The sequence below is a fragment of the Conger conger genome, chromosome 16 (genome assembly GCF_963514075.1).
Source record: "Conger conger chromosome 16, fConCon1.1, whole genome shotgun sequence".
Taxonomy (NCBI): Eukaryota; Metazoa; Chordata; class Actinopteri; order Anguilliformes; family Congridae; genus Conger; species Conger conger.
The window spans coordinates 8,321,236-8,344,952 of record NC_083775.1 but is presented as its reverse complement, the minus strand read 5'-3'; the positions used below and the strand labels follow the sequence as shown (position 1 = coordinate 8,344,952).

General features: G+C 39.3%; 6 protein-coding genes across 6 annotated transcripts; all 6 read right to left on the bottom strand.

Moving 5' to 3' along the window:
• Positions 1-1,170: 1,170 nt before the first annotated feature.
• On the bottom strand, positions 1,171-3,179 carry LOC133115322 (interferon a3-like). Its single transcript, XM_061225176.1, has 5 exons — positions 3,051-3,179; positions 2,654-2,728; positions 1,782-1,931; positions 1,616-1,693; positions 1,171-1,272 (listed from the first exon to the last, which is right to left on the bottom strand). The coding sequence occupies exons 1-5, from the start codon at positions 3,177-3,179 to the stop codon at positions 1,171-1,173; spliced, it is 534 nt and encodes a 177-aa protein (XP_061081160.1).
• Positions 3,180-5,152: 1,973 nt separating this feature from the next.
• LOC133115318 (interferon a3-like) lies at positions 5,153-7,158 on the bottom strand. Its single transcript, XM_061225172.1, has 5 exons — positions 7,030-7,158; positions 6,633-6,707; positions 5,761-5,910; positions 5,595-5,672; positions 5,153-5,254 (listed from the first exon to the last, which is right to left on the bottom strand). The coding sequence occupies exons 1-5, from the start codon at positions 7,156-7,158 to the stop codon at positions 5,153-5,155; spliced, it is 534 nt and encodes a 177-aa protein (XP_061081156.1).
• A 1,991-nt stretch (positions 7,159-9,149) lies between these two features.
• On the bottom strand, positions 9,150-11,155 carry LOC133115319 (interferon a3-like). Its single transcript, XM_061225173.1, has 5 exons — positions 11,027-11,155; positions 10,630-10,704; positions 9,758-9,907; positions 9,592-9,669; positions 9,150-9,251 (listed from the first exon to the last, which is right to left on the bottom strand). The coding sequence occupies exons 1-5, from the start codon at positions 11,153-11,155 to the stop codon at positions 9,150-9,152; spliced, it is 534 nt and encodes a 177-aa protein (XP_061081157.1).
• A 2,007-nt stretch (positions 11,156-13,162) lies between these two features.
• On the bottom strand, positions 13,163-15,168 carry LOC133115303 (interferon a3-like). Its single transcript, XM_061225146.1, has 5 exons — positions 15,040-15,168; positions 14,643-14,717; positions 13,771-13,920; positions 13,605-13,682; positions 13,163-13,264 (listed from the first exon to the last, which is right to left on the bottom strand). The coding sequence occupies exons 1-5, from the start codon at positions 15,166-15,168 to the stop codon at positions 13,163-13,165; spliced, it is 534 nt and encodes a 177-aa protein (XP_061081130.1).
• Positions 15,169-17,163: 1,995 nt separating this feature from the next.
• Positions 17,164-19,167, bottom strand: LOC133115293 (interferon a3-like). Its single transcript, XM_061225137.1, has 5 exons — positions 19,039-19,167; positions 18,642-18,716; positions 17,770-17,919; positions 17,604-17,681; positions 17,164-17,265 (listed from the first exon to the last, which is right to left on the bottom strand). The coding sequence occupies exons 1-5, from the start codon at positions 19,165-19,167 to the stop codon at positions 17,164-17,166; spliced, it is 534 nt and encodes a 177-aa protein (XP_061081121.1).
• A 2,058-nt stretch (positions 19,168-21,225) lies between these two features.
• Positions 21,226-23,315, bottom strand: LOC133115219 (interferon a3-like). Its single transcript, XM_061225015.1, has 5 exons — positions 23,181-23,315; positions 22,669-22,743; positions 21,752-21,901; positions 21,586-21,663; positions 21,226-21,327 (listed from the first exon to the last, which is right to left on the bottom strand). Exons 1-5 carry the CDS (start codon positions 23,313-23,315, stop codon positions 21,226-21,228), a joined length of 540 nt encoding a protein of 179 aa, XP_061080999.1.
• Positions 23,316-23,717: the final 402 nt, after the last annotated feature.

Here is a 23,717-nt window from a genome sequence, read left to right as displayed (position 1 = left end):
AGGAACCATAGTCACTGGGTATTCCTGACCGAACCTTATACAGGTGTATGTTTCGGGTTGCGACCGAGACGTGGAGCCTATTATGCTGACAAGCCCCAAACATTTCATAGGAGGCGGGACTTTGTATCGGTGAAACTTTCTCCCTGGGTCAGACTTGGTTTGTCTTCATCGGGGAACCCTTTCCAGTTCTTTATAGTACCATCTATGGTCCCAGAAGTGTTACAACCGTGAAAGCTTGCAGGTTGAATCATCTTGCCCATCAAAGAACTGGGGCAATAGATAGGGGCAACATGGCTCAGGCAGTAAGAGCAGTCGTCTGGCAGTCGGTGGGTTGCCGGTTCGATCCCCCGCCCGGGCTGTGTCGAACTGTCCCTGAGCAAGACACCTAACCCCCAAATGCTCCTGACAAGCTGTTCGGTGCCTTACATGGCAGCCAATTGCCGTTGGTGTGTCGGAATGAGAAGCATTGTACAGCGCTTTGAATAAAGGCGCTATAGAAATGGCAACCATTTTTAGATAGAATTCCTTGGACCCTCTTGGACCCCTTTCTTCTTGGAGTGCAAGAGCTGAATTTAAGTCTGCCTATGAAATGTCGCCAACTATATAACTTTTCCCCAAAGAAAAATCTATCAAAAATAAAGTCTAATTATGTATCCATGCTCTATTATGTCCATTATGCATATGAAAAATGATATGGTAAAATAATGTAGCACCTTTTTACACTGTTAACCCCTTACAGACCAACAGGAGATGATGAATGAAAACAATATGTATGAATATACCTTTACTGTTCCAACACTTAAGAGAAAAATAAAATATGTTTTATATAACATATGAAGACCAGTCATTTCTTTTTGCTGTAAGTTTGTCTTCAGGAAGGGAGAAAAGACAAGTAACTTATTTAAAAATATAGAATTTTATTTTTTAGTTTCCATGATCACACTTTGGACAGGAGTACATCAACTTATTTTCAAAGAAGTTTTATCATTTATGAATAAATAAATAAATAAATAAATAAATAAATAAATAAATAAATAAATAAATAAATAAAATTAACTTAATACATTTATGGATAAATAATACACTTTAAAATACATTGTAATTTTTTGATCTCATCATATGTAAACTCTTTCTCAGACAAAGTGACGTGTAAAGGCCATGCTTTGGTCATTAATTTGCTGGTGTCTTCATTGCAGCTGAAATCAGGTCCAGTCTTTGAAGATGCCGTCTCACTTCTTTTCTGATGAGTTCCCATGAATGTGTGTCATACTTCTGAAAAATAGAAAAGGGTAAATAACTCCACCGTTTCACGGCTACCATTATAGGTTTGTGTATACTGTGTGTAACTACATTTGAGGGTATATATACCCCAATAAGCATGTGGAAAAATACGTGTAAACATTACTTTAACTGCTGTTTGTTCTTTTTTTTGTCTTTGTTTATAGAATCCAATACCTATATCTACTGCTTTGTGTCCTTTTGGTAAAGCATTTTGGGTGCAATGACTAACAAGTAGTGTAAGACATTGGTATTATTATTATTATTATTATTATTACTATTATTATTATTATGATTATGGCATAGTTTGACATATCCATGAGGATGAATAACTTACCCTCTGCTTTAAGACATTCCTTTTCAACTTCCGGAAATATTGATTCAGTCTCCTCTCATACTTGCTTGCAGAAGAAACCTGTGAGAGATAAAGGATTTCTTCATTTCCTGCATAATTTTCAAAGTTTTCAACAGGTCAGTTCTCTTGTTTAGCTGTAGCTACTTACACATTTCTGAAGTTCGCGAGACTGTCGGTCAAGGAGAGTGAGAAAGTGCTCCACTTTCAGCTTGTTCCATGTCACAGCATCCAAATTCCCATCAAACAGTTCCATGATCTGATCAATAGACTCGTGCAGGAATTTGACTTTGTCATCCATCTACATAGGAAGGAAAAGTTGCTTAGTGAAGTGGTTGAGTGGGCAGCAGACAATCAACTGCTCCAACTTATCAATAGTGGTCCCACAAGGCTAAGTGTTTGGTCCGCTTTTATTCAGGCATTTCATGCCTTATTGTAGATTTGCAAATGTATGCAGATGAAACGGTTATCTACAGTATGCACATCTTCGCTAAATAACAAGCAGCAAATGGCGTGTGGCCTAACAGAAGCCTTGGTTCATTAACTACCCGTATGTCCAGTGTGAGAGTGGCAAGTGTGAGTGTCGGGGGAAACTGTGTTTCAGTAAGGTCGATAAGTCGGTAAGGATAGTAAGCAAGGTGAGTAAACATGCAATGAAACGTAAATAAAGTTGTGTATGGTACGACATTGGCTCTGGCGGTAAGAGCAGTCGCCTGGAAGTCGGAGGCTTGCCAGTTCGATTTCTGCCCTGGATGTGTTGAAGTGTCCCTGAGCAAGACACTTAACCCCCCAAATACTCCTGACGAGCTGGTCGGTGCCTTGCCTGGCCGCCAAGCGCAGTTGGTGTGTGAGTGCATGTATGAATGGGTGAATGAGAAGCACCAACTGTAGAGTGCTTTGGCTAAAGGTGCTACATAAATTTAAGGTTATGAAAAAATTGCCCTCAGACTGAATTCCTGTGTATAGGAAGATAGGAGGACCACCATAGCTAAATAGGCAAGTCAGAAACAATGAATAACATACCTCTGCATTCTGGATGCTCCTGTACAGGTTTTTTGGGAAAGGTACAGGTACCATATCATCAGTAATATCTCCACCCTGCAAAAAAGAAACTTTTGTATTACTATAAATTGCATCTGACTCAACCCCAATTTCTAAGTAAGCAAGTGGATCTGCTCATGATAGCACGATACATGCCACATACCAACTAGCAACACGGAACGAATGCGATATTTCATATATTCATTCTGAAAGGACACATGATATTGCCATGTGGTATCTTTTTAGCCCTACCCATTGTATTTTTAATTTCATTCTGCACCGGCGTCGCGCATGAGCTGTGAAGTTCTAGAAGAAATTGCTACATTCATGTTTTATTTTGCTCCCGGAGAAGATATTAGAAAGCATCTTGACAACTCACCATCTCACTGAGCAGAGAGAGGGATTCGCCGCCCACCCGCCTGAATCCGCGCTGAATCCAGTCGCAGCCTTCGCAGAAGTTCTGCGCGCTGTAAATAATAAACAGGTATAAGAACTGCCTCGCGTCCATGGTTGTAATCGTTGACTTTGTTTCTTCAACTCTGGGTTTGAAATGCACGCCATTGTAGCTGTGTGTTTACTTATATTCATAGTTTTTCGATTAAAAAGAGAAAACGAAGAAAGTTCGAAATTTCCGAAAATACTTTCACTTTCCATCTGCGAAGGAAGGGAATTTTGCTGTAGTAAGCATGCAGTAATCCAGGCTCTCGTCCTGGCCAAAGTTATGTTGTAAACAATAATAAACATAAAAGTAAAATAAATATGCAGAGTGATGAAATTGTTTACCTGTTTAAATTGGTTATTTCAAGTCCGTTAACAACGCGTAGAGGACGACTTGTTCAGTAGATTGTCTCCCAGGCTTCCCAGTAGCATACGTACGGCGTTTGTATCCGATTTCAACACGTCTGGTGCAACGTCATGTAAACAGGCTTAGCATAGTTTTATCTTAACAGACTATTGTATAACCAACAGTATCACCACAGATGAGGCTAATTGTAAAATATTTGATAATACCGTCGTATTGACTGCCTTAGATGTTTGAGTTGTTTTTATTGAAAGCATTTTTCATTTGCACTCGTCTCAAACTGGAGAGAGAGAGAGAGGGAAATAGTGAGAGGCTAAATAAAGACATTTTCCCGATTTCGTGGTTAAACAGTAAATAAGCGAAACTTGCAAATACAATGCCCTGATATAAGTATCCCCCTCCCTTCCCGATTTCCTCTATTATAGCATATTTGTCACTTCATAGTTTCAGATCTTTAGACAAAATGTAATATTGGTGTTAGCAGGTAGGAACCATAGTCACTGGGTATTCTTGACCGAACCTTATACAGGTGTATGTTTCGGGTTGCGACCGAGACGTGGAGCCTATTATGCTGACAAGCCCCAAACATTTCATAGGAGGCGGAACTTTGTATCGGTGAAACTTTTTACCTGGGTCAGACTTGGTTTGACTTCATAGGGGAACCCTTTCCAGTTTTAGTACCATCTATGGTCCCAGAAGTGTTACAACCGTGAAAGCTTGCAGATTGAATCATCTTGCCCATCAAAGAACTGGGAAAATAGGGGCAACATGGCTCAGGCAGTAAGAGCAGTCGTCTGGCAGACGGAGGGTTGCCGGTTTGATCCCCACCTGGGCTGTGTCGAACTGTCCCTGAGCAAGACACCTATAACCCCCAAATGCTCCTGACGAGCTGTTCGGTGCCTTGCATGGCAGCCAATTGCCGTTGGTGTGTGACTGTGTGTATGAATGGGTGAATGAGAAGCATCAATTGTACAGCGCTTTGGATAAAGGCGCTATATAAATGGCAACCATTTTTAGATAGAATTCCTTGGGCCCTCTTGGACCCCTTTCTTCTTGGAGTGCAAGAGTTGAATTTAAGTCTGCCTTTGAAACGTCGCCAACTATATAACTTTTCCCCAAAGAAAAATCTATCAAAAATAAAGTCTAATTATGTATCCATGCTCTATTATGTCCATTATGCATATGAAAAATGATATGCTAAAATAATGTAGCACCTTTTTACACTTTTAACCCCTTACAGACTAACGGGAGATGATGAATGAAAACAATATGTATAAATGTACCTTTACTGTTCCAACACTTAAGAGAAAAATAAAATGTGTTTTATATAACATATGAAGACCAGTCATTTCTTTTTGCTGTAAGTTTGTCTTCAGGAAAGGAGAAAAGACAAGTAACTTATTTAAAAATATAGAATTTTATTTTTTAGTTTCCATGATCACACTTTGGACAGGAGTACATCAACTTATTTTCAAAGAAGTTTTATCATTTATGAAAAAATAAATAAATAAATAAATAAATAAATAAATAAATAAATAAATAAATAAATAAATAAATAAAATTAACTTAATACATTTATGGATAAATAATACACTTTAAAATACATTGTAATTTTTTGATCTCATCCTATGTAAACTCTTTCTCAGACAAAGTGACGTGTAAAGGCCATGCTTTGGTCATTAATTTGCTGGTGTCTTCATTGCAGCTGAAATCAGGTCCAGTCTTTGAAGATGCCGTCTCACTTCTTTTCTGATGAGTTCCCATGAATGTGTGTCATACTTCTGAAAAATAGAAAAGGGTAAATAACTCCACCGCTTCACGGCTACCATTATAGGTTTGTGTATACTGTGTGTAACTACATTTCAGGGTATATGTACCCCAATAAGCATGTGGAAAAATACGTGTAAAAATTACTTTAACTGCTGTTTGTTCTTTTTTTTGTCTTTGTTTATAGAATCCAATACCTATATCTACTGCTTTGTGTCCTTTTGGTAAAGCATTTTGGGTGCAATGACTAACAAATAGTGTAAGACATTGGTATTATTATTATTATTATTATTACTATTATTATTATTATGATTATGGCATAGTTTGACATATCCATGAGGATGAATAACTTACCCTCTGCTTTAAGACATTCCTTTTCAACTTCCGGAAATATTGATTCAGTCTCCTCTCATACTTGCTTGCAGAAGAAACCTGTGAGAGATAAAGGATTTCTTCATTTCCTGCATAATTTTCAAAGTTTTCAACAGGTCAGTTCTCTTGTTGAGCTGTAGCTACTTACACATTTCTGAAGTTCGCGAGACTGTCGGTCAAGGAGAGTTAGAAAGTGCTCCACTTTCAGCTTGTTCCATGTCACAGCATCCAAATTCCCATCAAACAGTTCGATTATCTGATCAATAGACTCGTGCAGGAATTTGACTTTGTCATCCATCTACATAGGAAGGAAAAGTTGCTTAGTGAAGTGGTTGAGTGGACAGCAGACAATCAACTGCTCCAACTTATCAATAGTGGTCCCACAAGGCTAAGTGTTCGGTCCGCTTTCATTCAGGCATTTCATGCCTTATTGTGGATTTGCAAATGTATGCAGATGAAACGGTTATCTACAATATGTACATCTTCGCTAAATAACAAGCAGCGAATGGCGTGTGGCCTAACAGAAGCCTTGCTTCATTAACTACCCGTATGTCCAGTGTGGGAGTGGCAGGTGTGAGTGTCGGGGGAAACTGTGTTTCAGTAAGGTCGATAAGTCAGTAAGGATAGTAAGCAAGGTAAGTAAACATGCAATGAAAGGTAAATAAAGTTGTGTAAGGTACGACATTGGCTCTGGCGGTAAGAGCAGTCGTCCGGAAGTCGGAGGGTTGCCGGTTCGATTTCTGCCCTGGGTGTGTTGAAGTGTCCCTGAGCAAGACACTTAACCCCCCAAATGCTCCTGACGAGCTGGTCGGTGCCTTGCATGGCAGCCAAGCGCAGTTGGTGTGTGAGTGCATGTATGAATGGGTGAATGAGAAGCACCAACTGTAGAGTGCTTTGGATAAAGGTGCTATATAAATTTAAGGTTATGAAAAAATTGCCCTCAGACTGAATTCCTGTGTATGGGAAGACAGGAGGACCACAATAGCTAATTAGACAAGTCAGAAACAATGAATAACATACCTCTGCATTCTGGATGCTCCTGTACAGGTTTTTTGGGAAAGGTACAGGTACCATATCATCAGTAATATCTCCACCCTGCAAAAAAGTAACCTTTGTATTACTATAAATTGCATCTGACTCAACCCCAATTTCCAAGTAAGCAAGTGGATCTGCTCATGATAGCACGATACATGCCACATACCAACTAGCAACACGGAACGAATGCGAGATTTCATATATTCATTCTGAAAGGACACATGATATTGCCATGTGGTATCTTTTTAGCCCTACCCATTGTATTTTTTATTTCATTCTGCACCGGCGTCGCGCATGAGCTGTGAAGTTCTAGAAGAAATTGCTACATTCATGTTTTATTTTGCTCCCGGAGAAGATATTAGAAAGCATCTTGACAACTCACCATCTCACTGAGCAGAGAGAGGGATTCGCCGCCCACCCGCCTGAATCCGCGCTGAATCCAGTCGCAGCCTTCGCAGAAGTTCTGCGCGCTGTAAATAATAAACAGGTATAAGAACTGCCTCGCGTCCATGGTTGTAATCGTTGACTTTGTTTCTTCAACTCTGGGTTTGAAATGCACGCCATTGTAGCTGTGTGTTTACTTATATTCATAGTTTTTCGATTAAAAAGAGAAAACGAAGAAAGTTCGAAATTTCCGAAAATACTTTCACTTTCCATCTGCGAAGGAAGGGAATTTTGCTGTAGTAAGCATGCAGTAATCCAGGCTCTCGTCCTGGCCAAAGTTATGTTGTAAACAATAATAAACATAAAAGTCAAATAAATATGCAGAGTGATGAAATTGTTTACCTGTTTAAATTGGTTATTTCAAGTCCGTTAACAACGCGTAGAGGACGACTTGTTCAGTAGATTGTCTCCCAGGCTTCCCAGTAGCATACGTACGGCGTTTGTATCCGATTTCAACACGTCTGGTGCAACGTCATGTAAACAGGCTTAGCATAGTTTTATCTTAACAGACTATTGTATAACCAACAGTATCACCACAGATGAGGCTAATTGTAAAATATTTGATAATACCGTCGTATTGACTGCCTTAGATGTTTGAGTTGTTTTTATTGAAAGCATTTTTCATTTGCACTCGTCTCAAACTGGAGAGAGAGAGAGAGAGGGAAATAGTGAGAGGCTAAATGAAGACATTTTCCCGATTTCGTGGTTAAACAGTAAATAAGCGAAACTTGCAAATACAATGCCCTGATATAAGTATCCCCCTCCCTTCCCGATTTCCTCTATTATAGCATATTTGTCACTTCATAGTTTCAGATCTTTAGACAAAATGTAATATTGGTGTTAGCAGGTAGGAACCATAGTCACTGGGTATTCTTGACCGAACCTTATACAGGTGTATGTTTCGGGTTGCGACCGAGACGTGGAGCCTATTATGCTGACAAGCCCCAAACATTTCATAGGAGGCGGAACTTTGTATCGGTGAAACTTTCTCCCTGGGTCAGACTTGGTTTGACTTCATAGGGGAACCCTTTCCAGTTTTAGTACCATCTATGGTCCCAGAAGTGTTACAACCGTGAAAGCTTGCAGATTGAATCATCTTGCCCATCAAAGAACTGGGAAAATAGGGGCAACATGGCTCAGGCAGTAAGAGCAGTCGTCTGGCAGACGGAGGGTTGCCGGTTTGATCCCCACCTGGGCTGTGTCGAACTGTCCCTGAGCAAGACACCTATAACCCCCAAATGCTCCTGACGAGCTGTTCGGTGCCTTGCATGGCAGCCAATTGCCATTGGTGTGTGACTGTGTGTATGAATGGGTGAATGAGAAGCATCAATTGTACAGCGCTTTGGATAAAGGCGCTATATAAATGGCAACCATTTTTAGATAGAATTCCTTGGGCCCTCTTGGACCCCTTTCTTCTTGGAGTGCAAGAGTTGAATTTAAGTCTGCCTTTGAAACGTCGCCAACTATATAACTTTTCCCCAAAGAAAAATCTATCAAAAATAAAGTCTAATTATGTATCCATGCTCTATTATGTCCATTATGCATATGAAAAATGATATGCTAAAATAATGTAGCACCTTTTTACACTTTTAACCCCTTACAGACTAACGGGAGATGATGAATGAAAACAATATGTATAAATGTACCTTTACTGTTCCAACACTTAAGAGAAAAATAAAATGTGTTTTATATAACATATGAAGACCAGTCATTTCTTTTTGCTGTAAGTTTGTCTTCAGGAAAGGAGAAAAGACAAGTAACTTATTTAAAAATATAGAATTTTATTTTTTAGTTTCCATGATCACACTTTGGACAGGAGTACATCAACTTATTTTCAAAGAAGTTTTATCATTTATGAAAAAATAAATAAATAAATAAATAAATAAATAAATAAATAAATAAATAAATAAATAAATAAATAAATAAATAAATAAATAAAATTAACTTAATACATTTATGGATAAATAATACACTTTAAAATACATTGTAATTTTTTGATCTCATCCTATGTAAACTCTTTCTCAGACAAAGTGACGTGTAAAGGCCATGCTTTGGTCATTAATTTGCTGGTGTCTTCATTGCAGCTGAAATCAGGTCCAGTCTTTGAAGATGCCGTCTCACTTCTTTTCTGATGAGTTCCCATGAATGTGTGTCATACTTCTGAAAAATAGAAAAGGGTAAATAACTCCACCGCTTCACGGCTACCATTATAGGTTTGTGTATACTGTGTGTAACTACATTTCAGGGTATATGTACCCCAATAAGCATGTGGAAAAATACGTGTAAAAATTACTTTAACTGCTGTTTGTTCTTTTTTTTGTCTTTGTTTATAGAATCCAATACCTATATCTACTGCTTTGTGTCCTTTTGGTAAAGCATTTTGGGTGCAATGACTAACAAATAGTGTAAGACATTGGTATTATTATTATTATTATTATTACTATTATTATTATTATGATTATGGCATAGTTTGACATATCCATGAGGATGAATAACTTACCCTCTGCTTTAAGACATTCCTTTTCAACTTCCGGAAATATTGATTCAGTCTCCTCTCATACTTGCTTGCAGAAGAAACCTGTGAGAGATAAAGGATTTCTTCATTTCCTGCATAATTTTCAAAGTTTTCAACAGGTCAGTTCTCTTGTTGAGCTGTAGCTACTTACACATTTCTGAAGTTCGCGAGACTGTCGGTCAAGGAGAGTTAGAAAGTGCTCCACTTTCAGCTTGTTCCATGTCACAGCATCCAAATTCCCATCAAACAGTTCGATTATCTGATCAATAGACTCGTGCAGGAATTTGACTTTGTCATCCATCTACATAGGAAGGAAAAGTTGCTTAGTGAAGTGGTTGAGTGGACAGCAGACAATCAACTGCTCCAACTTATCAATAGTGGTCCCACAAGGCTAAGTGTTCGGTCCGCTTTCATTCAGGCATTTCATGCCTTATTGTGGATTTGCAAATGTATGCAGATGAAACGGTTATCTACAATATGTACATCTTCGCTAAATAACAAGCAGCGAATGGCGTGTGGCCTAACAGAAGCCTTGCTTCATTAACTACCCGTATGTCCAGTGTGGGAGTGGCAGGTGTGAGTGTCGGGGGAAACTGTGTTTCAGTAAGGTCGATAAGTCAGTAAGGATAGTAAGCAAGGTAAGTAAACATGCAATGAAAGGTAAATAAAGTTGTGTAAGGTACGACATTGGCTCTGGCGGTAAGAGCAGTCGTCCGGAAGTCGGAGGGTTGCCGGTTCGATTTCTGCCCTGGGTGTGTTGAAGTGTCCCTGAGCAAGACACTTAACCCCCCAAATGCTCCTGACGAGCTGGTCGGTGCCTTGCATGGCAGCCAAGCGCAGTTGGTGTGTGAGTGCATGTATGAATGGGTGAATGAGAAGCACCAACTGTAGAGTGCTTTGGATAAAGGTGCTATATAAATTTAAGGTTATGAAAAAATTGCCCTCAGACTGAATTCCTGTGTATGGGAAGACAGGAGGACCACAATAGCTAATTAGACAAGTCAGAAACAATGAATAACATACCTCTGCATTCTGGATGCTCCTGTACAGGTTTTTTGGGAAAGGTACAGGTACCATATCATCAGTAATATCTCCACCCTGCAAAAAAGTAACCTTTGTATTACTATAAATTGCATCTGACTCAACCCCAATTTCCAAGTAAGCAAGTGGATCTGCTCATGATAGCACGATACATGCCACATACCAACTAGCAACACGGAACGAATGCGAGATTTCATATATTCATTCTGAAAGGACACATGATATTGCCATGTGGTATCTTTTTAGCCCTACCCATTGTATTTTTTATTTCATTCTGCACCGGCGTCGCGCATGAGCTGTGAAGTTCTAGAAGAAATTGCTACATTCATGTTTTATTTTGCTCCCGGAGAAGATATTAGAAAGCATCTTGACAACTCACCATCTCACTGAGCAGAGAGAGGGATTCGCCGCCCACCCGCCTGAATCCGCGCTGAATCCAGTCGCAGCCTTCGCAGAAGTTCTGCGCGCTGTAAATAATAAACAGGTATAAGAACTGCCTCGCGTCCATGGTTGTAATCGTTGACTTTGTTTCTTCAACTCTGGGTTTGAAATGCACGCCATTGTAGCTGTGTGTTTACTTATATTCATAGTTTTTCGATTAAAAAGAGAAAACGAAGAAAGTTCGAAATTTCCGAAAATACTTTCACTTTCCATCTGCGAAGGAAGGGAATTTTGCTGTAGTAAGCATGCAGTAATCCAGGCTCTCGTCCTGGCCAAAGTTATGTTGTAAACAATAATAAACATAAAAGTCAAATAAATATGCAGAGTGATGAAATTGTTTACCTGTTTAAATTGGTTATTTCAAGTCCGTTAACAACGCGTAGAGGACGACTTGTTCAGTAGATTGTCTCCCAGGCTTCCCAGTAGCATACGTACGGCGTTTGTATCCGATTTCAACACGTCTGGTGCAACGTCATGTAAACAGGCTTAGCATAGTTTTATCTTAACAGACTATTGTATAACCAACAGTATCACCACAGATGAGGCTAATTGTAAAATATTTGATAATACCGTCGTATTGACTGCCTTAGATGTTTGAGTTGTTTTTATTGAAAGCATTTTTCATTTGCACTCGTCTCAAACTGGAGAGAGAGAGAGAGAGGGAAATAGTGAGAGGCTAAATAAAGACATTTTCCCGATTTCGTGGTTAAACAGTAAATAAGCGAAACTTGCAAATACAATGCCCTGATATAAGTATCCCCCTCCCTTCCCGATTTCCTCTATTATAGCATATTTGTCACTTCATAGTTTCAGATCTTTAGACAAAATGTAATATTGGTGTTAGCAGGTAGGAACCATAGTCACTGGGTATTCTTGACCGAACCTTATACAGGTGTATGTTTCGGGTTGCGACCGAGACGTGGAGCCTATTATGCTGACAAGCCCCAAACATTTCATAGGAGGCGGAACTTTGTATCGGTGAAACTTTCTACCTGGGTCAGACTTGGTTTGTCTTCATAGGGGAACCCTTTCCAGTTCTGTATAGTACCATCTATGGTCCCAGAAGTGTTACAACCGTGAAAGCTTGCAGATTGAATCATCTTGCCCATCAAAGAACTGGGAAAATAGGGGCAACATGGCTCAGGCAGTAAGAGCAGTCGTCTGGCAGTCGGAGGGTTGCCGGTTTGATCCCCACCTGGGCTGTGTCGAACTGTCCCTGAGCAAGACACCTATAACCCCCAAATGCTCCTGACGAGCTGTTCGGTGCCTTGCATGGCAGCCAATTGCCATTGGTGTGTGACTGTGTGTATGAATGGGTGAATGAGAAGCATCAATTGTACAGCGCTTTGGATAAAGGCGCTATATAAATGGCAACCATTTTTAGATAGAATTCCTTGGGCCCTCTTGGACCCCTTTCTTCTTGGAGTGCAAGAGTTGAATTTAAGTCTGCCTTTGAAACGTCGCCAACTATATAACTTTTCCCCAAAGAAAAATCTATCAAAAATAAAGTCTAATTATGTATCCATGCTCTATTATGTCCATTATGCATATGAAAAATGATATGCTAAAATAATGTAGCACCTTTTTACACTTTTAACCCCTTACAGACTAACGGGAGATGATGAATGAAAACAATATGTATAAATGTACCTTTACTGTTCCAACACTTAAGAGAAAAATAAAATGTGTTTTATATAACATATGAAGACCAGTCATTTCTTTTTGCTGTAAGTTTGTCTTCAGGAAAGGAGAAAAGACAAGTAACTTATTTAAAAATATAGAATTTTATTTTTTAGTTTCCATGATCACACTTTGGACAGGAGTACATCAACTTATTTTCAAAGAAGTTTTATCATTTATGAAAAAATAAATAAATAAATAAATAAATAAATAAATAAATAAATAAATAAATAAATAAATAAATAAATAAATAAATAAATAAATAAATAAATAAAATTAACTTAATACATTTATGGATAAATAATACACTTTAAAATACATTGTAATTTTTTGATCTCATCCTATGTAAACTCTTTCTCAGACAAAGTGACGTGTAAAGGCCATGCTTTGGTCATTAATTTGCTGGTGTCTTCATTGCAGCTGAAATCAGGTCCAGTCTTTGAAGATGCCGTCTCACTTCTTTTCTGATGAGTTCCCATGAATGTGTGTCATACTTCTGAAAAATAGAAAAGGGTAAATAACTCCACCGCTTCACGGCTACCATTATAGGTTTGTGTATACTGTGTGTAACTACATTTCAGGGTATATGTACCCCAATAAGCATGTGGAAAAATACGTGTAAAAATTACTTTAACTGCTGTTTGTTCTTTTTTTTGTCTTTGTTTATAGAATCCAATACCTATATCTACTGCTTTGTGTCCTTTTGGTAAAGCATTTTGGGTGCAATGACTAACAAATAGTGTAAGACATTGGTATTATTATTATTATTATTATTACTATTATTATTATTATGATTATGGCATAGTTTGACATATCCATGAGGATGAATAACTTACCCTCTGCTTTAAGACATTCCTTTTCAACTTCCGGAAATATTGATTCAGTCTCCTCTCATACTTGCTTGCAGAAGAAACCTGTGAGAGATAAAGGATTTCTTCATTTCCTGCATAATTTTCAAAGTTTTCAACAGGTCAGTTCTCTTGTTGAGCTGTAGCTACTTACACATTTCTGAAGTTCGCGAGACTGTCGGTCAAGGAGAGTTAGAAAGTGCTCCACTTTCAGCTTGTTCCATGTCACAGCATCCAAATTCCCATCAAACAGTTCGATTATCTGATCAATAGACTCGTGCAGGAATTTGACTTTGTCATCCATCTACATAGGAAGGAAAAGTTGCTTAGTGAAGTGGTTGAGTGGACAGCAGACAATCAACTGCTCCAACTTATCAATAGTGGTCCCACAAGGCTAAGTGTTCGGTCCGCTTTCATTCAGGCATTTCATGCCTTATTGTGGATTTGCAAATGTATGCAGATGAAACGGTTATCTACAATATGTACATCTTCGCTAAATAACAAGCAGCGAATGGCGTGTGGCCTAACAGAAGCCTTGCTTCATTAACTACCCGTATGTCCAGTGTGGGAGTGGCAGGTGTGAGTGTCGGGGGAAACTGTGTTTCAGTAAGGTCGATAAGTCAGTAAGGATAGTAAGCAAGGTAAGTAAACATGCAATGAAAGGTAAATAAAGTTGTGTAAGGTACGACATTGGCTCTGGCGGTAAGAGCAGTCGTCCGGAAGTCGGAGGGTTGCCGGTTCGATTTCTGCCCTGGGTGTGTTGAAGTGTCCCTGAGCAAGACACTTAACCCCCCAAATGCTCCTGACGAGCTGGTCGGTGCCTTGCATGGCAGCCAAGCGCAGTTGGTGTGTGAGTGCATGTATGAATGGGTGAATGAGAAGCACCAACTGTAGAGTGCTTTGGATAAAGGTGCTATATAAATTTAAGGTTATGAAAAAATTGCCCTCAGACTGAATTCCTGTGTATGGGAAGACAGGAGGACCACAATAGCTAATTAGACAAGTCAGAAACAATGAATAACATACCTCTGCATTCTGGATGCTCCTGTACAGGTTTTTTGGGAAAGGTACAGGTACCATATCATCAGTAATATCTCCACCCTGCAAAAAAGTAACCTTTGTATTACTATAAATTGCATCTGACTCAACCCCAATTTCCAAGTAAGCAAGTGGATCTGCTCATGATAGCACGATACATGCCACATACCAACTAGCAACACGGAACGAATGCGAGATTTCATATATTCATTCTGAAAGGACACATGATATTGCCATGTGGTATCTTTTTAGCCCTACCCATTGTATTTTTTATTTCATTCTGCACCGGCGTCGCGCATGAGCTGTGAAGTTCTAGAAGAAATTGCTACATTCATGTTTTATTTTGCTCCCGGAGAAGATATTAGAAAGCATCTTGACAACTCACCATCTCACTGAGCAGAGAGAGGGATTCGCCGCCCACCCGCCTGAATCCGCGCTGAATCCAGTCGCAGCCTTCGCAGAAGTTCTGCGCGCTGTAAATAATAAACAGGTATAAGAACTGCCTCGCGTCCATGGTTGTAATCGTTGACTTTGTTTCTTCAACTCTGGGTTTGAAATGCACGCCATTGTAGCTGTGTGTTTACTTATATTCATAGTTTTTCGATTAAAAAGAGAAAACGAAGAAAGTTCGAAATTTCCGAAAATACTTTCACTTTCCATCTGCGAAGGAAGGGAATTTTGCTGTAGTAAGCATGCAGTAATCCAGGCTCTCGTCCTGGCCAAAGTTATGTTGTAAACAATAATAAACATAAAAGTCAAATAAATATGCAGAGTGATGAAATTGTTTACCTGTTTAAATTGGTTATTTCAAGTCCGTTAACAACGCGTAGAGGACGACTTGTTCAGTAGATTGTCTCCCAGGCTTCCCAGTAGCATACGTACGGCGTTTGTATCCGATTTCAACACGTCTGGTGCAACGTCATGTAAACAGGCTTAGCATAGTTTTATCTTAACAGACTATTGTATAACCAACAGTATCACCACAGATGAGGCTAATTGTAAAATATTTGATAATACCGTCGTATTGACTGCCTTAGATGTTTGAGTTGTTTTTATTGAAAGCATTTTTCATTTGCACTCGTCTCAAACTGGAGAGAGAGAGAGAGAGGGAAATAGTGAGAGGCTAAATAAAGACATTTTCCCGATTTCGTGGTTAAACAGTAAATAAGCGAAACTTGCAAATACAATGCCCTGATATAAGTATCCCCCTCCCTTCCCGATTTCCTCTATTATAGCATATTTGTCACTTCATAGTTTCAGATCTTTAGACAAAATGTAATATTGGTGTTAGCAGGTAGGAACCATAGTCACTGGGTATTCTTGACCGAACCTTATACAGGTGTATGTTTCGGGTTGCGACCGAGACGTGGAGCCTATTATGCTGACAAGCCCCAAACATTTCATAGGAGGCGGAACTTTGTATCGGTGAAACTTTCTACCTGGGTCAGACTTGGTTTGTCTTCATAGGGGAACCCTTTCCAGTTCTGTATAGTACCATCTATGGTCCCAGAAGTGTTACAACCGTGAAAGCTTGCAGATTGAATCATCTTGCCCATCAAAGAACTGGGAAAATAGGGGCAACATGGCTCAGGCAGTAAGAGCAGTCGTCTGGCAGTCGGAGGGTTGCCGGTTAGATCCCCACCTGGGCTGTGTCGAACTGTCCCTGAGCAAGACACCTATAACCCCCAAATGCTCCTGACGAGCTGTTCGGTGCCTTGCATGGCAGCCAATTGCCGTTGGTGTGTGACTGTGTGTATGAATGGGTGAATGAGAAGCATCAATTGTACAGCGCTTTGGATAATGGCGCTATATAAATGGCAACCATTTTTAGATAGAATTCCTTGGGCCCTCTTGGACCCCTTTCTTCTTGGAGTGCAAGAGTTGAATTTAAGTCTGCCTATGAAACGTCGCCAACTATATAACTTTTCCCCAAAGAAAAATCTATCAAAAATAAAGTCTAATTATGTATCCATGCTCTATTATGTCCATTATGCATATGAAAAATGATATGCTAAAATAATGTAGCACCTTTTTACACTTTTAACCCCTTACAGACTAACGGGAGATGATGAATGAAAACAATATGTATAAATGTACCTTTACTGTTCCAACACTTAAGAGAAAAATAAAATGTGTTTTATATAACATATGAAGACCAGTCATTTCTTTTTGCTGTAAGTTTGTCTTCAGGAAAGGAGAAAAGACAAGTAACTTATTTAAAAATATAGAATTTTATTTTTTAGTTTCCATGATCACACTTTGGACAGGAGTACATCAACTTATTTTCAAAGAAGTTTTATCATTTATGAAAAAATAAATAAATAAATAAATAAATAAATAAATAAATAAATAAATAAATAAATAAATAAATAAATAAATAAATAAATAAAATTAACTTAATACATTTATGGATAAATAATACACTTTAAAATACATTGTAATTTTTTGATCTCATCATATGTAAACTCTTTCTCAGACAAAGTGACGTGTAAAGGCCATGCTTTGGTCATTAATTTGCTGGTGTCTTCATTGCAGCTGAAATCAGGTCCAGTCTTTGAAGATGCCGTCTCACTTCTTTTCTGATGAGTTCCCATGAATGTGTGTCATACTTCTGAAAAATAGAAAAGGGTAAATAACTCCACCGTTTCACGGCTACCATTATAGGTTTGTGTATACTGTGTGTAACTACATTTGAGGGTATATATACCCCAATAAGCATGTGGAAAAATACGTGTAAACATTACTTTAACTGCTGTTTGTTCTTTTTTTTGTCTTTGTTTATAGAATCCAATACCTATATCTACTGCTTTGTGTCCTTTTGGTAAAGCATTTTGGGTGCAATGACTAACAAGTAGTGTAAGACATTGGTATTATTATTATTATTATTATTACTATTATTATTATTATGATTATGGCATAGTTTGACATCCATGAGGATGAATAACTTACTCTCTGCTTTAAGACATTCCTTTTCAACTTCCGGAAATATTGATTCAGTCTCCTCTCATACTTGCTTGCAGAAGAAACCTGTGAGAGTTAAAGGATTTCTTCATTTCCTGCATAATTTTCAAAGTTTTCAACAGGTCAGTTCTCTTGTTTAGCTGTAGCTACTTACACATTTCTGAAGTTCGCGAGACTGTCGGTCAAGGAGAGTTAGAAAGTGCTCCACTTTCAGCTTGTTCCATGTCACAGCATCCAAATTCCCATCAAACAGTTCGATGATCTGATCAATAGACTCGTGCAGGAATTTGACTTTGTCATCCATCTACATAGGAAGGAAAAGTTGCTTAGTGAAGTGGTTGAGTGGACAGCAGACAATCAACTGCTCCAACTTATCAATAGTGGTCCCACAAGGCTAAGTGTTCGGTCCGCTTTCATTCAGGCATTTCATGCCTTATTGTGGATTTGCAAATGTATGCAGATGAAACGGTTATCTACAATATGTACATCTTCGCTAAATAACAAGCAGCGAATGGCGTGTGGCCTAACAGAAGCCTTGCTTCATTAACTACCCGTATGTCCAGTGTGGGAGTGGTAGGTGTGAGTGTCGGGAGAAACTGTGTTTCAGTAAGGTCGATAAGTCAGTAAGGATAGTAAGCAAGGTAAGTAAACATGCAATGAAAGGTAAATAATGTTGTGTAAGGTACGACATTGGCTCTGGCGGTAAGAGCAGTCGTCTGGAAGTCGGAGGGTTGCCGGTTCGATTTCTGCCCTGGGTGTTTTGAAGTGTCCCTGAGCAAGACACTTAACCCCCCAAATGCTCCTGACGAGCTGGTCGGTGCCTTGCATGGCAGCCAAGCGCAGTTGGTGTGTGAGTGCATGTATGAATGGGTGAAGGAGAAACACCAACTGTAGAGTGCTTTGGCTAAAGGTGCTATATAAATTCAAGGTTATGAAAAAATTGCCCTCAGACTGAATTCCTGTGTATAGGAAGATAGGAGGACCACCATAGCTAATTAGGCAAGTCAGAAACAATGAATAACATACCTCTGCATTCTGGATGCTCCTGTACAGGTTTTTTGGGAAAGGTACAGGTACCATATCATCAGTAATATCTCCACCCTGCAAAAAAGAAACTTTTGTATTACTATAAATTGCATCTGACTCAACCCCATTTTCCAAATAAGCAAGTGGATCTGCTCATGATAGCACGATACACGCCACATACCGACTAACAACACGGAACGAATGCGAGATTTCATATATTCATTCTGAAAGGACACATGATATTGCCATGTGGTATCTTTTTAGCCCTACCCATTGTATTTTTAATGTCATTCTGCACCGGCGTCGCGCATGAGCTGTGAAGTTCTAGAAGAAATTGCTACATTGATGTTTTATTTTGCTACCGGAGAAGATATTAGAAAGTATCTTGACAACTCACCATCTCACTGAGCAGAGAGAGGGATTCGCCGCCCACCCGCCTGAATCCGCGCTGAATCCAGTCGCAGCCTTCGCAGAAGTTCTGCGCGCTGTAAATAATAAACAGGTATAAGAACTGCCTCGCGTCCATGGTTGTAAGCGTTGACTTTGTTTCTTCAACTCTGGGTTTGAAATGCACGCCATTGTAGCTGTGTGTTGACTTATATTCATAGTTTTTCGATTAAAAAGAGAAAACGAAGAAAGTTCGAAATTTCCGAAAATACTTTCACTTTCCATCTGCGAAGGAAGGGAATTTTGCTGTGGTAAGCCTGCAGTAATCCAGGCTCTCGTCCTGGCCAAAGTTATGTTGTAAGAAATAATAAACATAAAAGTCAGATGAATATGCAGAGTGATGAAATTGTTTACCTGTTTAAATAGGTTATTTCAAGTCCGTTAACAACGCGTAGAGGACGGCTTGTTCAGTAGATTGTCTTCCAGGCTTCCCAGTAGCATACGTACGGCGTTTGTAGCCGATTTCACCACGTCTGGTGCAACGTTATGTAAACAGACTTAGCATCGTTTTATCTTAACAGACTATTGCAGAACCAACCGTATCACCACAGATGAGGCTAATTGTACAATATTTGATTATACCGTCATATTGACTGCTCAAGAGGTTAGATGAGAGGGATATCAGAAAGGGGTGGGGTGGGGGGGGTTGGGTGGGGTCAGGGGGGAGGACTAAGGTACAGTTTGAAAAGGTGTGTTTTTAGTATGCGTTGAAATAGAGGGAGGGATTCTGTTGTCCTGACAGTGGTAGGCAAGTCATTCCACCACTGAGGGACTAGAACGGAAAACAGGCGTGAACATGCATCTCGACCATCAGGTGCTCATTGTGAGGGAACCATCATGCGACCAGAGCTGGCAGACCGGAGTGGTCTAGCTGGGGAGTAGGGAGTGATTAAGGATTGGATGTAAGGTGGGGCAGTCCCCTTAGCAGCCTGAAATGCCAACACTAGGGCCTTGAATGGGATGCGTGTGGCAATTGGAAGCCAGTGGAGGCCAATGAGGAGTGGGGTGACATGAGCCGATCTGGGCTGACTGGTGATCAGGCGGGCTGCAGCATTCTGGACCAGCTGGAGGGGCTTGATGGCACAAGCTAGGAGCCCGGCTAGGAAGGAGTTGCAGTAATCCAGGCGGGAAATGACAAGCGCCTGGACTAGGAGCTTGGTGGCTTTCTCCATCAGGAGATGATGGATTTGGCGAATATTGTAGAGGCTATATATGAACACATTTTCCTGATTTCGTGGTGACACAATACACAAGCAAAACTTGCACATACAATGCACTGATACAATGCCTGTAGCGTAGTGGTTGAGGTAAATGACTGGGACAGTGTCGGTTGTTCAAATCCCGGTGTAGTCACAATAAGATCCGCACAGCCATTGGGCCCTTGAGCAAGGCCCTTATCCCTTTCTTCATGGAACCACCTATGGTCCCATAGGTGTTACAACCGTGACAGCTTCCAGATTGAACCATCTTGCCCGTCAAAGAACCGTTGAAATAGATAGGGTTCCTCTGAGTCCCTATTCCCTGGACGCCTATTGGACCCCTTTCTTCTTAGGAGCGCAAGAGCTGAAGTCAAGTCTGCCTATAATACGTCACCAACTATATAACGTTTCCCTAAAGAATAATCTATCAAAATTGAAGTTAAATTTTGTATCCATGCTCTATTATTTCCATTCTGTATATGAAAAAGTTCATGTTAAAATAATGTAGCACCTTTTTACGCTGTTAACCCCTTACAGACTAACAGGAGATGATGAATGAAAACAATAGGTATAAATTCCTTTACCTTTACTGTTCCAACACTTAGAGAAAAATAAAATGTGTTGTACATAACGTATGAAGGCCAGTCATTTCAGTTGTCTTCAGAAAGGGAGAAAACACAAATAACTTATTTAAAAAAATATATACATTTATTTTTTAGTTTCCACAATCACACTTTGGACAGGAATACTCAACTTGTTTTCAAATACATTTTATAATTTAAAAAAAGTAAGAATAAATATAAATAAATAAATAAATAAATAAATTCAATACATTTATGGATAAATAATACACTTTAAAATACAGTGAAATGTTTTGATCCCATCATATGTAAACTCTTTCTCATACACATTGACGTGTAAAGGCCATGCTTTGGTCATTAATTTGCTGGTGTCTTCATTGCAGCTGAAATCAGGTCCAGTCTTTGAAGATGCCGTCTCACTTCTTTTCTGATGAGTTCCCATGAATGTGCGTCATACTTCTGAAAAATAGAACAGAATAAATAAATGGACCGCTTCACGGCTACTATCATAGGTTTGTGGATACTATGTGTAACTACATTTGAGGGTATATATACCCCAATAAGCATGTGGAAATATACGTGTAAACATTACTTTAACTGCTGTTTGTTCTTTTTTTTGTCTTTGTTTATAGAATCCAATACTTATTCATTGTATCTACTGCTTTGTCCTTTCTGTAAAGCATTTCATGAATTATTATTAACATTATAATAACTTACCCTCTGCTTTAAGACATTCTTTTTCAACTTCCTGAAGTATCGATTCAGTCTCTTCTCATTCTTGCTTGGAGAAGAAACCTGTGAGAGATAAAGGATAAGTTTATTTCCTGCATATTTGGCAAAGTTTTCAACAGGTCAGTTCTCTTGTTGAGCTGTAGCTACTTACACATTTCTGAAGTTCGCGAGACTGTCGGTCAAGGAGAGTTAGAAAGTGCTCCACTTTCAGCTTGTTCCATGTCACAGCATCCAAATTCCCATGGAACAGTTTGATGATCTGATCAATAGACGTTTGCAGGAATTTGACTTTGTCATCCATCTGCATAGGAAGGAAAAGTTGCTTAGTGAAGTGGTTGAGTGGACAGCAGACAGCAGATCAACTGCTCTTAACTTATCAACAGGGGTCCCACAAGGCTCAGTGTTAGGCCCACTTTCATTCAGTTGCTACAGTAATGATCATTTTGCCCTCTCCCTGCCCTATTGTAGATTTGCAAATGTATGTGTAATGGTTTTTTATGTACATGTGAAAGAACAAGCAGCAAATGGCACGAGGCATAGCAGAAACCATTTTTCATTGACTGGTTAACCTATTCATGAGTCCAGTGTGAGAGTGAGTGTGGGGCACGCATTGACAGATTTTCATGGTCTTTAACTCGCATGTTTATTTCATATGGTCTGTTAAAATGGTGGTTATTATTCAGGCTTATGTTTACCTGCCAAGGAACTACATGAAAATGAACAGTGTTTGGCTAAATCTGGTGCATTTACACCATTTCTGACCTTCTACTGTTTACCTCCATTGTCACTTTGGATGGGTAAATAGGTAACGTAAGTAGTTCAGGTAATTCAAGTCAGTACATAAGGTAAATGCTTAAGTAAGGTAAGTAATGAAACAAAATAAAACTAATGCAAGTAAAATAAATCAGGACTGAAGCAAGTGGATGTTATCTCTCAATCAGAAACTGCCTTGCACATAACACCCCTTTAGACCGTTTTGTCAATTTGATTCAGAATTATGAATTCTTGTCTTTAGGAAGACGAGACCACACTTGCTAATTGGATGAGTCAGAAGCAATGAATACATACCTGTGCTTTCTGGATGCGCCTGTACAGGGTTCTTGGGAAAGGTACAGGTACTTTATCATCAGTCATCTCTCCACCCTACAAAACAAAGTACATTTAGGATTAATAAAAAATGCATCTGCTGAGCCCTAATTTCCAAATTAACAAGGTGATCTGCTCAGGATAAATAGGATACAAGCCATCTACCAAGAAGCAACACTGAATAAAGGCACTGTTTTATGTGTTGATACTGAAAGGGAACAAGGCCAGTGTGGTTTTTTTTCTTCTTTCTTTCTGTAATCATTGCATTTTCTTTGTGTTCTGCACAGGCGTTAGCATGTGCTGTGAATTCTTGGAAGAAATGGCTAAATTAATTTGAATTTGCTACCGTATAAAACATTAGAAAGTAAGAACCCCCGTTGTCTTCAATAAGTTTTATTTTGTTAATGGGTTTTCTCGTTTAATTAAATCGGATGCATAATTTAGGAAAAAATGACTGAACAGTAACCGCGAAAAAGCGGTTGTTGAAAACTCACCATCTCATTGATCAGCGAGAGGGATTCGCCGCTCACCCGCCAAAATCCATGCTCAGCCTGAATCCAGTCACAGCCTTTACAGAAGTTCTGCGCGCTGCCAAGAATAAACAGATAGAATAACTTTCTCGCGTCCATGGTTTACAGTGTTGACTTTGCTTCTTCGACTCTAGGTTTGAAATGTACCCCATTGTGGCTGTGTATGGTGGCTTTTATAGGATATCGTACGAAGCAAAATCAATGGGAAAACGAAGAAAGTGTGAAATTTCCGGGATGCTCTTTCACTTTCCACCTACTGAACTTCGCGGGGAAATACTGCGAGTGAGCCTGCAGTCTATTGCATTGCGTGATCTTCCACTCCTAAGCAGTAAACATACAAAACAACATTTAAAGTGTGCCTGAAATTTTTTGCATATTTCCATAATTTATTTTAAAGCCCATCATCTCACAGCCTGTAGACAACGGTTGTTCTGTCAATTGTCTTCTTGGCGACATACGCCTGGTGCAACGTCATGTGAACAGGCATTGTGTTATTTTAAT

Excerpts from the sequence above, each read along its gene's own strand:
- LOC133115322 (XM_061225176.1), bottom strand. The coding sequence starts at position 3,179 with ATGGACGCGAGGCAGTTCTTATACCTGTTTATTATTTACAGCGCGCAG. Across the intron at positions 1,694-1,781 it reads CTCGCGAACTTCAGAAATGT|GTTTCTTCTGCAAGCAAGTA; the intron begins GTAAGTAGCTAC and ends TATCTCTCACAG. Across the intron at positions 1,273-1,615 it reads GGAATGTCTTAAAGCAGAGG|AAGTATGACACACATTCATG; the intron begins GTAAGTTATTCA and ends TCTATTTTTCAG.
- LOC133115319 (XM_061225173.1), bottom strand. The coding sequence starts at position 11,155 with ATGGACGCGAGGCAGTTCTTATACCTGTTTATTATTTACAGCGCGCAG. Across the intron at positions 9,908-10,629 it reads GGAGCATCCAGAATGCAGAG|ATGGATGACAAAGTCAAATT; the intron begins GTATGTTATTCA and ends CTTCCTATGTAG. Across the intron at positions 9,252-9,591 it reads GGAATGTCTTAAAGCAGAGG|AAGTATGACACACATTCATG; the intron begins GTAAGTTATTCA and ends TCTATTTTTCAG.
- LOC133115293 (XM_061225137.1), bottom strand. The coding sequence starts at position 19,167 with ATGGACGCGAGGCAGTTCTTATACCTGTTTATTATTTACAGCGCGCAG. Across the intron at positions 17,920-18,641 it reads GGAGCATCCAGAATGCAGAG|ATGGATGACAAAGTCAAATT; the intron begins GTATGTTATTCA and ends CTTCCTATGTAG. Across the intron at positions 17,266-17,603 it reads GGAATGTCTTAAAGCAGAGA|AAGTATGACACACATTCATG; the intron begins GTAAGTTATTCA and ends TCTATTTTTCAG.
- LOC133115219 (XM_061225015.1), bottom strand. The coding sequence starts at position 23,315 with ATGGACGCGAGAAAGTTATTCTATCTGTTTATTCTTGGCAGCGCGCAG. Across the intron at positions 22,744-23,180 it reads TCTCGCTGATCAATGAGATG|GGTGGAGAGATGACTGATGA; the intron begins GTGAGTTTTCAA and ends TTTGTTTTGTAG. Across the intron at positions 21,902-22,668 it reads GGCGCATCCAGAAAGCACAG|ATGGATGACAAAGTCAAATT; the intron begins GTATGTATTCAT and ends CTTCCTATGCAG.
- LOC133115318 (XM_061225172.1), bottom strand. The coding sequence starts at position 7,158 with ATGGACGCGAGGCAGTTCTTATACCTGTTTATTATTTACAGCGCGCAG. Across the intron at positions 5,911-6,632 it reads GGAGCATCCAGAATGCAGAG|ATGGATGACAAAGTCAAATT; the intron begins GTATGTTATTCA and ends CTTCCTATGTAG. Across the intron at positions 5,255-5,594 it reads GGAATGTCTTAAAGCAGAGG|AAGTATGACACACATTCATG; the intron begins GTAAGTTATTCA and ends TCTATTTTTCAG.
- LOC133115303 (XM_061225146.1), bottom strand. The coding sequence starts at position 15,168 with ATGGACGCGAGGCAGTTCTTATACCTGTTTATTATTTACAGCGCGCAG. Across the intron at positions 13,921-14,642 it reads GGAGCATCCAGAATGCAGAG|ATGGATGACAAAGTCAAATT; the intron begins GTATGTTATTCA and ends CTTCCTATGTAG. Across the intron at positions 13,683-13,770 it reads CTCGCGAACTTCAGAAATGT|GTTTCTTCTGCAAGCAAGTA; the intron begins GTAAGTAGCTAC and ends TATCTCTCACAG.